Raw genomic sequence first — 14,426 nt, forward strand, 5'->3', positions numbered from 1 at the left:
ATAGTTTCGATGGCACCATCACTAAAAAAAACGAAAACACTTTAAACGCATAAAAAATACACTTAAAACTTTTATATTTAAAAACAATGAGCTCCAACCATCGACCCCTGGACGCAGCGGATATCCAGCTGATACAAACCATACGCGAAACACCCTCGCTGTATGATCCGCAGCTTCCCTCGTTTCGCCTCTCGCAGCGTAAAGAGGAGGACTGGGCGAAAGTGGCCGAAAATTTGAGAATTTCAATTACAGATGCTCGACGGCGCTGGACATGTTTGAGGGATCGCTATTCGCGTGAGCTCAAGCAGATGCGTCTTCATCCCACCAGCGAATTCGGCCGCAATGATTTCTTCAGACAAATGGATTTTCTGCGGGACTTTGTTAGAAAACGGCGCGAGCGCAACAGAAGAGACCAGACGCCCACTGGTTGGCTCAAAGTGGACATGAGGAGAAACAAACTAATTAAGATGCCGGCCGAGACAGACAGCCTAATTGAGGCCCCCGATTCGCAGGAGTACGAGGAGAGCGATGAGCACAACTACGACACGAAGCTGGAGGTGCAGACATCGCACTCCGAGACATACTCGGTGCTGGTGGAGGCAGACGATGGACAAGAGCCCGAGCAGGAGAGCTTCGAGGAAGACTACATCGCTGATGGTGAAGGTGAAAGTGAACACAAGCCAATGCCCATGCTAACATCAGCTCGCAACCATATGGTAACACTGCATCCAGACGCCACGACGAACACAACATCTGCACAAGACGCTGTAGCGGCCCAGACCACGCAGGGCGACATCAACTATATGGTCTGCATGCCCAGTATGAGTCAGGAGCGGAAGCATCTCTCCACCGAGCACCTGGCTCCGGCTCTGGCCACGTCAACGCCAACCAGGACAGAGACCGAGGACGATTACTTCTGTAAATCGGTGGCGGCCTACCTGCGGCAGCTGTCGCGGGTGCACAAGATCAAGGCCAAGGTGGAGATGTTCCAAATACTGGAGAAATACATATTGCTCGAGGAGGAGTGTCGTGGCGCGGGATCGGGGCAAGGGTCGGGGTAAACAGGTTAAATGGCAATTGATGTATATAGGTTTTAAAATAGTTTTTAATGCAGTACAAATATACAAAGTGACGAAAATTCCCTTTAAAGCTTAATCTATTTACTTTAGTTGCTTCCTAGCAGAAATCCTCATTGATTAACTCTGCGTTGACGGCCAGGCCGCGCTCTTTAAGTGCCTTGGAGACCAGACGATGCTTCTCATGTCGCTGCTCCTGCTCTCGTCGCTGGGCATCCAGGATCTCGTCCACAGATATCTCTTTGAGTGGCAGCTTTTGTTCCTTTTCGCGATCCTGTTGGTTGGGGTGTTACAAGGGGTGGAATTTCGGGGCTCGTTTACTCACAATTTCACCCAATAGGACCACATTCTCGCCTCGGATTATGAACACTCCACGTGGAATGTCGCCATACTGATTGCCCACATGTATCCTCTCAATGGTGCGCTGCAAGACCAAGTTGGCAAACTGATCCACCGATCGCAGGTAGCCAATTAGGGTACGGCCATCTCGCAAGAGCACCATCAGCTTCTCTGTAATTTGATTTGTCAGAATTGAGACACTTTGCCGTAGTTCAGCCAACTAGGGGCCGGAGCCACTCACTGTCTACTTCTTCCAGGAGGTGAGCTGTGCCCGCCAAAGGGTTCAGATCGTCCATGTCAGTGCTGGTTTGTGTGCAGAAAAACGACTTAATTGGAATTTTCGCTTAAATTTATTTATTATTGTAATTCTGCACGATAGCGATAGTTCGGCTTTTGCGATACATAGCAAAAAACACCGATAGTCATCTCTTATCGGCAGTTTTTTCTGGTATTTAGCCGGCATGCGGCCACCATTGTTTTGAAATCAGAAGAAAACAAATTACCTCGAAATAGCAGAAATATGAAGTAAGTTTGTTATTAATTGAATTAAACTGTTGCTAAAACCCGTGGAAATCCACCCTTAGGTTGAGTATTGACGGCTTGCTCGTCTACTTCCCGTACGAATACATTTACCCGGAACAGTATGCGTACATGCTGGAGCTGAAGCGAACCCTGGACGCCAAAGGACACTGTCTGCTGGAGATGCCCTCGGGCACGGGCAAGACGGCCACGCTGCTCTCGCTGATTGTGGCCTACATGATTGAGTATCCAGAGACGATTCGCAAGCTGATTTACTGCTCCCGCACAGTGCCTGAGATCGAGAAGGTAATAGCCGAACTGCAGAACCTGATGGTCTACTATGAGCGGGAATGTGTGAAGCCGCCTGCCATGACCGGCCTGGTGCTGAGCTCCCGCAAGAACTTGTGCATCCACCCGGAGGTGAGCAAGGAGCGCGAGGGCAAAGCTGTGGACGGGAAGTGCTATGGCCTCACGGCCAGCTACATACGCGACAAGCATGAGTTGGACACCGAGACGCCCATCTGTAAGTGGAGGAGATCTACGCTGTATAATTGCTATTGTTAATTATTGACTTGCAGGTCAGTACTTTGAGGGCTTCACTCTGGAGGGCAAGGAGTCCACCCTGCCGGTTGGAATCTACAGCCTTGATGATCTCAAAGAATATGGACGCTCGCGCAACTGGTGTCCCTACTTCCTGGCCCGCTATGCCGTGAGTGCAGAGACAAATTAATTCATTGGCCATTCAATTGCATTCATCATATTCCTTGCCAGATTTCCCATGCCCAAATTGTGGTTTACAGCTATCATTATCTGCTGGATCCGAAGATCGCGCAGGTTGTCTCCAAGGAGATGACGCGCGAGTCCTGTGTGGTCTTCGATGAGGCGCACAACATCGACAACGTTTGCATAGATTCGATGAGTGTGAAGATCAACAGACGTACAGTGGAGCGCAGCACAAACGCATTGAATCAGCTGACCAAATTGGTGCAGGAGTGAGTCACAATCCAAACACCACTCTATTCCGTGCCCGGCTGCACCTTGATACGGCTTCTTTCAGAATTCGGGAGGAGGATACAAACCGTCTAAATGAGGAGTACCAGCGGATGGTTAAGGGCCTGAAAGATGCCAGCGTACAACGTGAGACGGACATGATTATGGCCAATCCGGTCCTGCCCAACGATGTGCTGACCGAGGTGGTGCCTGGCAACATACGCAACGCGGACCACTTTCTCAGCTTTCTGCGTCGCTTCATCGAGTTCATTAAGACGCGACTGCGCGTCCATCATGTGGTGCAGGAGTCCCCAGCCGGCTTCCTCAAGGATATCTCCGCCAAGATATGCATTGAACGCAAGCCGCTGCGCTTCTGTGCGGAACGTCTGTCCAGTCTCCTGCGCACTCTCGAGATTACCGACATGACGGAGTACGGAGCTCTGACCCTGGTGGGTTATTTGATCTGATTAGGGTATTGGCTCCCTGTCACATATAAAATGCACTTTTTCTATAGATCACACATTTTGCCACACTGGTGTCCACCTACACCAAGGGATTCACCATCATCATAGAGCCCTTTGACGATAAGACGCCCACCGTATCGAATCCTATACTGCATTTCAGTTGCTTGGACTCGTCCATTGCCATGGCGCCGGTTTTCTCCCGCTTTCAAACAGTTGTCATCACCTCGGGCACCCTGTCGCCGATGGACATGTACCCGAAGATACTCGACTTTGATCCAGTGGTCATGAGCAGCTTCACCATGACCCTGGCTCGCCCCTGCCTTCTTCCAATGGTGAGACTAGCTGCCAGCCTTGTTTGCCAATTGAAAATAAATTGACTGACTTCCGGCTGATATTCCCCACAGATCGTATCCAAGGGCAACGATCAGGTGACCATTTCGTCCAAGTTCGAGACTCGCGAGGACACTGCAGTCATCCGGAACTACGGTCAGCTGCTGGTGGAGGTGGCCAAGACAGTGCCGGATGGCATTGTCTGTTTCTTCACCTCATATCTGTACCTGGAGTCTGTTGTGGCTTCCTGGTACGATCAGGGCATTGTCGATACCCTGCTGCGCTACAAGCTGCTGTTCATCGAGACTCAGGACAATGCCGAGACCAGCTATGCCTTGATGAACTATGTTAAGGTGAGGCCATGCGATCTATGCTACTCCTATGGCTTCTCCTCCGCTGTGCTTGACACAGTTTGCCACTTGCCTCGCTCTCATTTTCATCCATACCCCCATACCCTTGCAGATTGAGGTGTTGTGGAATTGTTTGGATCGCTGGCAGCTCTGATCTGTTGTAGATCCGAATCATGTTTCCACCTCATAGATCTGCAAGGGTGTACATAATTTGATATTGCATATTTCCACTGACCTTTCATGCTTTGCAGGCCTGCGATTGTGGTCGCGGCGCCGTGCTGCTGGCTGTGGCGCGTGGCAAGGTCTCGGAGGGTGTGGATTTCGACCATCATTATGGTCGCGCGGTGCTCATGTTCGGAATCCCCTATGTGTACACGCAGTCGCGCATACTCAAGGCTCGCCTCGACTACCTGCGCGATCAGTTTCAGATACGTGAGAATGACTTTTTGACCTTTGACGCGATGCGGCATGCAGCACAATGCGTGGGCCGGGCGCTGCGCGGAAAGACGGACTACGGCATCATGATATTCGCGGACAAGCGCTTCTCGCGTCAGGACAAACGCTCACGTCTGCCCAAGTGGATACAGGAGCACCTGGTCGACAGCTTCTGCAACCTGAGCACCGAGGAGGCTGTGCAACTGGCCAGGCGCTGGCTGCGACGCATGGCCCAGCCGTTCACCCGCGAGGACCAGCTGGGCATATCCCTGCTGACGCTCGCCCAGCTGGAGAGCATGGAGCAGGAGAAACTGGAGCGGCAGGCGCAGGGCAAAGAGGGCGTGGGCGGCCAAGTACAGGAGTTGTGAGTTGTGCTGCGTGGCAACCGGCTCGGCGTCACACTTCCTTCCGGTAATAATTTAACAGCGCTTTTCAATGACATTGAATTGCCATTAAAAACGGAGCAACAGGCAGAACAAACTTCACAAATTATACCTTTTTTGTGTTGGTTTGGATGCCATGCAAATGAGACATAAACGTCCAATTAATGGCTAATTAATATTATTAATAATTTCGCGGGCATGACTAACTCCGCTTCCAATCCGCTCAAGGCGGCGAAAGGGCGCCAGTGCCAGCGCATGCGCAACCGAGAGCTTTGCTCTTTTGTATTTGTATTATCATTTAATGGAGCTGAGGCGAGGAGTTAGAAATAAAACTACGAGTATAAACTGCATTTGTTGTAACAGCCATTACACTTACACTAGCCAGCAAAGTTGGCGTTTTGAGTTGGTTCCTTGGCATTTATAGTTGCCTGAGACATACATAATTCCATTTTGGGGGCTCGCAATCAGCCGAATTTTGAACTGTTGATCGAACATCGAACAAATTTCGTTAATGCATTATTTAACCTGAAATATGTAAAATTATTGTTATGGCTGCAAGTCTCATGATTGCCAGTGAGTCGTATCGTTAATAACGCGGTTCCAGGTTATCAATGCTCGACGTTTTCTTAATGGATGTGATTTTGCGAATGTTTATTCTGTCAGCATGTTTTTTAATTGAATTTAAATTTGTGTAACTGAATCTGAAACTGAAACTTTTCCCAGCTTTGTGGGGGGCTCTCGCATTTCCTGAAGTCCTCGTGTGTGTGTTGTGTTGCGGGGGAGCGCTTGTCGGGGGGAGAACAAACACCCACCAAATCGAAAGCTTTTGCAAACAGACACGAACGGCCACGGCCATTACTCAGAGCAGAGCAGAGCAGAGCGAAGCGAAGCTTGAATACAGTTAAGGCAGCACAGCACAACCACAAAAGCGAGATAAAACTCACTGGCACGGCACTCACTCCAATCGTATTCGCATTCGCGCTCCCACTCTCGCACGCGCTTGCTCTCCGACAAAAGAACTTTCGATTTTTCATAATAAAAAGGTTACAACTAAAATCTGGCCGTTTAGTCGGGTAGATGCTTAGGAAAGGAGCGCGACACTGAACACTTAACGAAAGCAGCCGCTAAAATAAATACAACAAAAAATAATTAACAATTTAATAATACATTTTTCAACAATCAACGTGATTGATTCGTACGCTAGAGAACCAAATCAAATCTATTTAAATCGTTTAGTTACTATCCAAACATTCGAACAGTCGAACAAAATGAAGCCCCAAGCCAGTGAACAAAATGGCAGCAGCCCTCAAAATGGCGATGCCTGCACCGCGGATGCAGCTTCCGTTGCTGTTGAAGCCGCAGCCGTCGCGATCCCCGCAGCGGCTTCCGCCGGCGCCGTTGTGCCCGTCCTAGGCGCCAAAAATAGTCAACAGCTGAAACTGGAAATGCTCAACATGGGCAACGGAAACGGTGAGTGTGTGTGTGTGTGTGTGTGTGTGCAAGAACAGGAATTGCAAATGGATCTGTTCATCTTTCTTCCTGTTTGAACAATAGAACTGAGTAGGTACATATTTCCTGCCTGCGTAAACTGTAGCTATGAGGGGTAGTGAGTGTACTCCTCTGTAGATCTCCACTTAGGTAGCTCAAAGCTAAGGCTGAATAATCGTCACACCTTCAAGGCTGCAGGTGGCGTCTAATTGTAATCTGGACAAGATATTGCATCACTCCACATCAGAGGCATAGATTAGAGAGCAGAAATGGAATTCAATCCGATGCGCATAATGATGCGCCGACTCCGATTTCCGGCGATGCTGCACATAAGACCGCTGTCTACATATGCCACAGACTGAAAACTCAAATATCAGTACATACTCTTCAAACGATTATATACAAAAACCACACATAGGCAGACACAGACACAGCCACAGAATGCCGGAGATCGAGAAGAGAAGAGGAGCATAAGCATACCTGCCACTGGCCGGGAATGGAAATGGAAGTGGAAATGGACTATACGGGTATTGACATTGACATTGAAAGATTTGCTTGGCATTTACCTTACCGCAGATCGGATCGGAACAGATCGGCATATTCAATGAGAGCAGAGCGATATGAGCTCTGGGCCATGGGCCATGAATGAGCCATGTACAAGTACAAGTACAAGTACAAGTACAGTGGCAAAGCCATAACCGCTGACGAGCGAGACGAGACGAGACGCATGAGCAGAGTTAGAGACATGACATAAACTCCTCGTCTTAATCCGGTATTTGGCCAAACATGCAGACAGTCTTCCAATCGGAGTGGGAGCGTGTAGTGCAGGGGTAGGGGAGCCAGTGGGGAGGGAGACCTGAACTACTTTTTGTGAAGGTTAAAAATCGTTTAATTGCGAGCGAGCCCCGGCCAAACTTGGCTTCGTGGGCTTCGTTATTTCTGTGGCCGTTTTCAGTTTCTTTGTTTGTGTGACTAATAAGCCCCCCCCGCCAGCCCCCAGGCCAGTCGGCAGTACTTCACATTTGAGCGATTGCGGTCAATAAAAAAAAAGATATATATATATAAGTAATACTGTATAAAATCGAAAAAAGAGACCTGCGCGGGTATTTTGCCACTGCTAATTGTAGCATTTAAAAAATTCTCTCAACAAATGCCAGGCACTGGCAGGCGGTAGCGGTGGCAACCCTAGCCGCTGAGAATCCCCCAGAGAATGAATGGCATTCCAGATCGAAAGAAAGAGAGGGAGAGAGAGCGAAGAACACCTGCCCTTTTGATATATGTGAATAATGACTTAATTGCATGGGAACATGCCGCAACAGGTTGACACAGAACAGAACTGAACTGTTTCTGTAACTGCAACAGAAACGAACTATGTAGCTCCCTGTCCTGACACCCTCGCAGCACAAAAATTACACAAATGGGAGCGGCTCAGGAAAAGTATATTTAAGGGTTTTCCGGCGAGACAATTTCTTCGAAATCTAAAATATATATACAGATCAAGTGAAATGCATGACTCAAGATGCAAAAGTAAAGTACACTCAAAAGAGGAATCACTGTGACCGGCCAGAGCTCGAATAGAATTCCCAATGCCTATGTCATCTGCAGCTGTGGGCTATGTTCCGATTATGTAAACAAGACGTAAGACCGACCGCCTTGCCTTAAGCAATTTCCAGATGAATTATTCCGTACTGTCTCTGTCACTGTCTCCGATTGAATATCAACAGTCAGTCGCAAGTCAGTCACAGACTCAGACTCAGCCTCAGTGCGAGTCAAACAGAACAGAGTCAAAGATTGACCGAATTTGCATGTAGTGAGTGCTCTTAGAATTCGGTTTGGGATTCGTATTGATAAATTCGGATTTTATGCAAGGGGAATACTCTAACCATTGCGGGGTAGTGGCTGTTAGCATTCAGACGAAGCCCCACATGAATCCCATTTGCCATTGGAGGGTTTCGTTTCTCATAGCTTCCCCTTAATAAACGACTCTTTTGTTATGCTTGGGCCAACGATTTTGATTTTATTTGCCACTGAAGTTCCTCACAGCATCCCCTTCGCACCCTTTGACCCGTTCTCACATGATGGTCTCCTCCTCCAGCATGTACTCGGTGAGGTCGCCGGAGCCCGAGATCATAGTCACGGGCACTCGGTTCATCTGGGCCACCCGCTGGCTGGGCCACACCATTATGTCGCAGCAGTTGGTGAGCACCACGACATTCGTGTTATTGGTGGAGGTGCACATCAGATTGGTGCTCTTTTCCACGTCGTTGCCGTTGTTCTTGCGCCGGAAACGAAACTTCACGGGCAGGGATGTGCCCATCACGGTCTCCTCGTCGAAATATGTCGGCAGCATCTGGTTGTACACCGGATTGGTGATCGCTGGCTTCGTGAGCTGCAGGATCAGAAGGAATGTGGGTTACCTTGAGGGTTATTTGCAGATCACACGACTCGGCACAAACCTCCTCCAGCACCACTGATGTCTTCAGCCGCTCGCAGGGATCACAGTAGTTGGGGACACCCTCACCATTTGGTGTTCTGCTGGCACAGGAATCACGAGGCTTCGCCTCAAGCTCATGCCCATTGCCATTGGTTTTCTTCTGCTGCTGCTGCTGCTGATTCTTGGGCTTCAAAGGATCCTCGCCACGATCCACACACTGCTGCAGGAAGTCCTCCTCGATGTCAATTAGCCGCTTGACGGCACAGTCCCTCTTCAGGAAGTTCTTGATGATAGAGAGGTCGCGCGGCACGGCACCAATCACATCGAAATCGTCGCATCGCGGCTGGACACGGTGGCTCATGATGTGGCAGACTGTTTTTCGGGTGGGACGGAGCAGGAGCAGGGACAGGGGCAGTGGCAGGGGCAGGGAATTTGGAATTGTTTGTTGAGAGGCTTCCTATCGAGTGATGTGGCAGAGTCGAGTAGATTGACATTTCAACACTTGACAGAGACTAATGCTGCTCCTTGTAGAACCTTGAAGATTTCCAGTTGGCGCCAGTCTCAGACCGACCCCTCTCCAAAGAGAGAGAGCCAAGCAGCAACAAGTCCGCGCGAGAGAGCGACAGAGAGGAGAGCTGCACAGTTGCACAGCCACTGGGACAGAAAACTGTAGGAGTGTGTGGTTGGAGCTTATGAGACGCTGCGTGAAGCTTTCTGTCGCTCAAAGCTCTGCTTTGGGGGTTCTTATTGCCACTGCTGGCCCCAGCAGCCACTCAGTGGAGCACAGCATTTCAACGCGCCAGCACAAGACGGAGCTAAAGACAAAGTTCAACGAATAATAGAAAGAATCGAGTGAAAAAAAAAGTTTAAGATTTTGTGTATTTACTATCGAGACGCATCTTTTTGTTCAAAAGTGACAAATATTTGAGCTCCATCCAGCCACCGCTTTACTGCTTCAACGCTCCACCGCCACCGCCAACCGCCGCCGCGTTTCGCAATGAGCTTCACACGCCAACTGTCCGAGATGAGTGCCAGCGAACTGAACGACGCCATCGACGACACCAACTTCCCGCAGGCCCACATCCTGTCGCGCGGCCGCAACAACAGCGTCTGCTCAACAAGTAGCACCTCGGGCACCTCCTCCCTGGCGGACCGGGCCCTGTCGCAGCCGGAGGAGCCTGTTGCACCACAGCCAGGATCCGAATCCGCTGTGGGCACGCCCACGGATGAGCTGGTGCCGAGCAGCGGTGGTGCCACAAATCGTCCCCGCCTCATACTGAAGACGAACGGCAGCATTCCGGAAAACGACGGTACACAACCGACAACACCAATGACACCGCGTACATCGACAACGCCAGGTAGTGGGAGGTCGTTTTGGGGCTGCGTCTGTAGGACCCGATGGGGCAGGGCAGGGGCAGGGTGTAGCCAGGCGGATAGGAGACCAAAAGACACACCACAAAACTCTTTGCCGATAAGCAACGGAGGCATCCCGTTGCCGCTTGGCCATATACGACTACGTACTGATACGGCCCTTCCAGAGCATTGTTTGGGGTCAAAGGGTTAGAGATGTGCCTCGATCTAGAACAGTTTTATTATCGCCATCTATAGCCAGCCACACACAGACGCCAAGGGGGGGCGCATTGTCTCCTTATCTCGCTCCATAGTATAATATGTTGTTGCTGATGATGGGTTCAATCTAACCTGAGTCTTCTCTTCCGTCTTCTTTTTGCATTTCAGGCCACGAGAAATGCACTTTCCACCACGACCTGGAGCTGGACCACAAGCCACCGACGCGCGAGGCTCTGCTGCCGGACATGGCGCGCTCCTATCGCCTTCTGCTGGGCGGCCTCGGCGAGAATCCAGATCGCCAGGGCCTGATCAAGACACCCGAGCGGGCGGCCAAGGCCATGCTGTACTTCACCAAGGGCTACGATCAATGTTTGGAGGGTAAGTAAAGTCCCCTTTCCACACTCATCACCTGGCTGTCTCGCTTTCTGGTAATTAGCACCCAGGTCACTGATCGTTCCCGTTGTTCATCCTGTGCCGAGTGCGTCATTGGTTCCATGGCATTTCCAAAAAGTGCCATCTAAAACTAGTTTCGTGTACAGAAAGTGATTCATGAGCTTGGTCTGCCCACGAGGTGCTTCACTTTTATCGGGGGGGTTCCTGAGTCTGTTAGTGCATTACGACTAATTGCAGTCCGTTTGAGTTACAGTTGCGGTGGAAATAAAGATAGGGAGTGCTTGGAATTTCTTATTGTTTCCAAACAATATAGTTCTCTATACATGGAGAGCATGAAAAGCTTAGCAGTTTTGCAGCGTAGTCTTTAGTAGGTTAATCTACCACATATGTGGGTACAGTAGAAACCTATGTATGTTGAACAATGTGTATACCTTTTCTTTCAGTAGCTAGCATTATTCAGATGACCTCCGCTGTACCTATGTATGTTAGACCCGTTGTTTAGATTGACCGTTGCAAGCCGTAACGTACCTTAGCCGTATATAGTATTTTCGATAATAGGATGCCCCAATTTCGAGGCGTTTTTCATGCAGTTTCTCCGCCTTTTTAATTGGAACTGCATTTGAACTTGTCATGTAATCAAATGCTTGGAACGAAACAACATTGCAAATAAACTGATACGTGCTAACGCGGACCGGTTCTTCGAGATGAAAATCAGGTTCTACAGTTTGTCAAATAAAATCGCATGTAAATTGAGCAGCAACGGGGGCCGCCGAGGCACGAGCGAGACTCTGTTGGCCGTTTGAAAGCCAAATGGGAGAAGCGAAAGTGAATAGCCTTCGAAAATGGAGTGTGATGTTGTGGTGGATATTCCAGCCAAATTCGTAGAACCAAAAAGCCAAACTTCGCGTCAACGTGACTTGCGAAACTGACATTGAAAGAAAACAGTCAAAATATGCTAGGAGCAAGAGAGGGAGGGGGGTTTTTGATTTCCATCCGGAAACACACTAGAGAACTCGAGCTTTTCTAAATGTATGTTGAGAGGGGGGAGAGAAAGAGCGCCAGGAGTGCGTGGGTGGGTGGACTACTTAAAGCATTTAAAGTGAGTGTTGCGAAAGCTGCCTCTCCATAACAACCCCATCGCCCTGAACCCTCAACAGTCCTATTGCACGCACACATATAGACAGTCACACACTTGAACTTAACATTCAGTTATGCAGCAAATAAATCTCCATTATGCGCGCCATAAATCACGTGTAAGCCCCAGACCCAGAACCAGTGGTGCTTTTGTCTAAATTGAGCATTTGACGTCTCGAAACACAAGGACTCCGTGGCGCAACGGTAGCGCGTCTGACTCCAGATCAGAAGGTTGCGTGTTCAAATCACGTCGGGGTCATCTCAGATTGCAAAAATAGGATTTTTTTGGGATGATTGGTGGTGCTTCTTTTTTTATTCTTTTTTATTGTTTATTTTCTTTAGATGTACTGAACGGCGCAGTATTCGATGAGGATCATGACGAGATGGTGGTTGTCAAGGACATTGAAATGTTCTCCATGTGCGAGCACCACTTGGTGCCTTTCTACGGCAAAGTTTCCATCGGTTATTTGCCTTGCAACAAGATCCTGGGACTGAGCAAGCTGGCACGGTAGGACCTCACCCCAAGCAAGAATATTCATTTATTGAAATAAATATAACTAAATTTGAACTATTTTCAGTATTGTGGAGATCTTTTCGCGTCGATTGCAAGTGCAGGAGCGCCTGACAAAGCAAATTGCAGTGGCTGTAACTCAGGCCGTTCAGCCTGCAGGCGTGGCCGTTGTTGTTGAGGGAGTGTAAGTACATTATATGAAAGTAGTAAAAAAAAGAAAAAAAAGTATTTTGCATCGGCCGGGAATCGAACCCGGGCCGCCCGCGTGGCAGGCGAGCATTCTACCACTGAACCACCGATGCTTGTGATCATCGTTCTTCGAAAGCTGCAAAAGAGATCTATAAGTGAAGAAACCTGGATTAAATGTTTCTCCCTTCTTCTTACATCTTTTCAGACACATGTGTATGGTTATGCGGGGCGTGCAGAAAATCAATAGCAAAACCGTTACGTCGACAATGTTGGGTGTGTTCCGTGACGATCACAAGACTCGCGAGGAATTCCTGAACTTAGTCACTAGCAAATAGAGTGGGACGTGGGACATGGAACGTGGAGAGAACAAGGAATTGGATATCCGAAATCAACTAAATCCTACAATATTTTTGGAGGCGCATACATACTTACAAAACACATACACACCTACAATACAATACATACTATACGAAAAGAGAAAAAGAAACACAGGGTCCACTAGTTTATGTTTTTAGGATTGATTTTTCTTAGTTAGTGCCAATTCTGCAGCCATTTTAATAGTTGACTCGTGTTGAAAAATTGTTGAAAAATTCTGTTAGCCAAATACGTGTACCAAGAAAAAGGTAAGATGGATAGTACGCAGAAGAACAGAATTTAATGCTGGTGTTGGGTAGGATTATTTTGAATTTATGGCACTTTAACGATGCGAGTGCATCGCGCAATAAGGGAACAACTACTGATAATAAATCAACGCAAACGCAAACCGTTTAGGGAATTTACAATATAATCGTATACAGAGTACGTAACAAGTAATCGAATACACCTATATACTCATACCTGTATTTATATATACATATACATATACATACATATGTACAACCTAAAAGTTAAATTCAAAACTATCGTGAATATTGGCGATTTTAAATGTTAAAACTACTCGTAAATGCTCATTATGTTACATGTTGTTGCTTGTAGTGAATTGTATTGAATCGAATCGAAGCTGCTTATAAATTATACAATAAATTATGTATTTAAATATTGTTGAAATGCTTTGTTTAACATATAAAAAAGAAAGAGAGAAAAAAATATGATATTTCAGATTGACCCCGACGTGATTTGAACACGCAACCTTCTGATCTGGAGTCAGACGCGCTACCGTTGCGCCACGGAGTCCTATTGAGGGGAGGGTGTCCAGAGCCCCATATGGCACAACACCAACAGGCTGTCAAGGCCAACTATATTACGTAGACTCTAGAGTGCTTTAAACATTCAAAAGTCACAAGCATCGGTGGTTCAGTGGTAGAATGCTCGCCTGCCACGCGGGCGGCCCGGGTTCGATTCCCGGCCGATGCAACATAACTTTTTTTCTTTGTGCATTATTCGTTTATAATGTTGAAATGTATTATTTTTGTATATACATATTGCTTTAGCATTCGAGTCTTATTTTACGTTGAAGGAAAGCTCAAAAATTGTCATATTTTTATTAAAACCAACTGAACTGTTTTGGGGTTACCATGTAATTATAAGAAGACAAAAAAAATAGTATTTAAAAAAAATCTGTTATAACTGACCCCGACGTGATTTGAACACGCAACCTTCTGATCTGGAGTCAGACGCGCTACCGTTGCGCCACGGAGTCGATGAAACACTTCTCTTATTTTCCCAATATCAGCAGTTTCGCTACAGCGCCATCTTTTGCTGAAAATAAACTTCCCAGCACTGTATCACATCAGGGTTGCAAGATAGACAGAAAAAGATCAACTCCTTCAGCGTTGCCGTACTCTATTCCTGAAATACCAAAATACGGTATATATTTGGCGGT

General features: G+C 47.9%; 5 protein-coding genes and 5 non-coding genes across 13 annotated transcripts; 5 read left to right on the top strand and 5 right to left on the bottom strand.

The window, feature by feature from the left end:
* The first annotated feature begins 55 nt into the window (after window positions 1-55).
* On the top strand, window positions 56-1,131 carry LOC111073615. Its single transcript, XM_022366014.2, has one exon. The coding sequence runs from the start codon at window positions 87-89 to the stop codon at window positions 1,059-1,061; it is 975 nt and encodes a 324-aa protein (XP_022221706.1). The 5' UTR covers window positions 56-86; the 3' UTR covers window positions 1,062-1,131.
* Window positions 1,088-8,429, bottom strand: LOC111073614 (U6 snRNA-associated Sm-like protein LSm1). 2 transcript variants are annotated; one of them, XM_022366013.2, is made up of 4 exons: window positions 8,345-8,429; window positions 1,657-1,718; window positions 1,402-1,586; window positions 1,088-1,350 (listed from the first exon to the last, which is right to left on the bottom strand). In XM_022366013.2, exons 2-4 carry the CDS (start codon window positions 1,709-1,711, stop codon window positions 1,177-1,179), a joined length of 414 nt encoding a protein of 137 aa, XP_022221705.1. In that variant the 5' UTR covers window positions 1,712-1,718; window positions 8,345-8,429; the 3' UTR covers window positions 1,088-1,176. The 2 variants fall into 2 exon arrangements, with proteins under 2 accessions (XP_022221705.1, XP_022221704.1); XM_022366012.2 differs by lacking the exon at window positions 8,345-8,429 and having other exon boundaries at window positions 1,657-1,817.
* On the top strand, window positions 1,833-5,241 carry LOC111073610 (general transcription and DNA repair factor IIH helicase subunit XPD). The gene is made up of 8 exons (XM_022366007.2): window positions 1,833-1,940; window positions 2,000-2,457; window positions 2,513-2,643; window positions 2,706-2,926; window positions 2,992-3,373; window positions 3,439-3,720; window positions 3,793-4,071; window positions 4,320-5,241. Exons 1-8 carry the CDS (start codon window positions 1,936-1,938, stop codon window positions 4,869-4,871), a joined length of 2,310 nt encoding a protein of 769 aa, XP_022221699.2. The 5' UTR covers window positions 1,833-1,935; the 3' UTR covers window positions 4,872-5,241.
* On the top strand, window positions 5,978-13,644 carry LOC111073611 (GTP cyclohydrolase 1). Of its 3 annotated transcripts, none has more exons than XM_022366010.2 (5): window positions 5,978-6,356; window positions 10,546-10,755; window positions 12,247-12,412; window positions 12,483-12,599; window positions 12,810-13,644. In XM_022366010.2, the coding sequence occupies exons 1-5, from the start codon at window positions 6,155-6,157 to the stop codon at window positions 12,937-12,939; spliced, it is 825 nt and encodes a 274-aa protein (XP_022221702.2). In that variant the 5' UTR covers window positions 5,978-6,154; the 3' UTR covers window positions 12,940-13,644. The 3 variants fall into 3 exon arrangements, with proteins under 3 accessions (XP_022221702.2, XP_022221700.2, XP_022221701.2); XM_022366008.2 differs by lacking the exon at window positions 5,978-6,356 and adding an exon at window positions 9,749-10,166; XM_022366009.2 differs by lacking the exon at window positions 5,978-6,356 and adding an exon at window positions 9,749-10,118.
* Window positions 8,369-9,283, bottom strand: LOC111073612. Its single transcript, XM_022366011.2, has 2 exons — window positions 8,831-9,283; window positions 8,369-8,763 (listed from the first exon to the last, which is right to left on the bottom strand). The coding sequence occupies exons 1-2, from the start codon at window positions 9,167-9,169 to the stop codon at window positions 8,446-8,448; spliced, it is 657 nt and encodes a 218-aa protein (XP_022221703.2). The 5' UTR covers window positions 9,170-9,283; the 3' UTR covers window positions 8,369-8,445.
* Trnaw-cca lies at window positions 12,092-12,163 on the top strand. The gene has a single exon. It is a non-coding gene; the product is annotated as a tRNA-Trp (tRNA).
* Trnag-gcc lies at window positions 12,647-12,717 on the bottom strand. Its single transcript has one exon. It is a non-coding gene; the product is annotated as a tRNA-Gly (tRNA).
* Window positions 13,645-13,705: 61 nt separating the features above from the next.
* On the bottom strand, window positions 13,706-13,777 carry Trnaw-cca. Its single transcript has one exon. It is a non-coding gene; the product is annotated as a tRNA-Trp (tRNA).
* A 109-nt stretch (window positions 13,778-13,886) lies between these two features.
* Window positions 13,887-13,957, top strand: Trnag-gcc. Its single transcript has one exon. It is a non-coding gene; the product is annotated as a tRNA-Gly (tRNA).
* A 214-nt stretch (window positions 13,958-14,171) lies between these two features.
* Window positions 14,172-14,243, bottom strand: Trnaw-cca. Its single transcript has one exon. It is a non-coding gene; the product is annotated as a tRNA-Trp (tRNA).
* Window positions 14,244-14,426: the final 183 nt, after the last annotated feature.

The sequence above is a fragment of the Drosophila obscura genome, unplaced genomic scaffold, assembly GCF_018151105.1.
Source record: "Drosophila obscura isolate BZ-5 IFL unplaced genomic scaffold, ASM1815110v1 contig_186, whole genome shotgun sequence".
Taxonomy (NCBI): Eukaryota; Metazoa; Arthropoda; class Insecta; order Diptera; family Drosophilidae; genus Drosophila; species Drosophila obscura.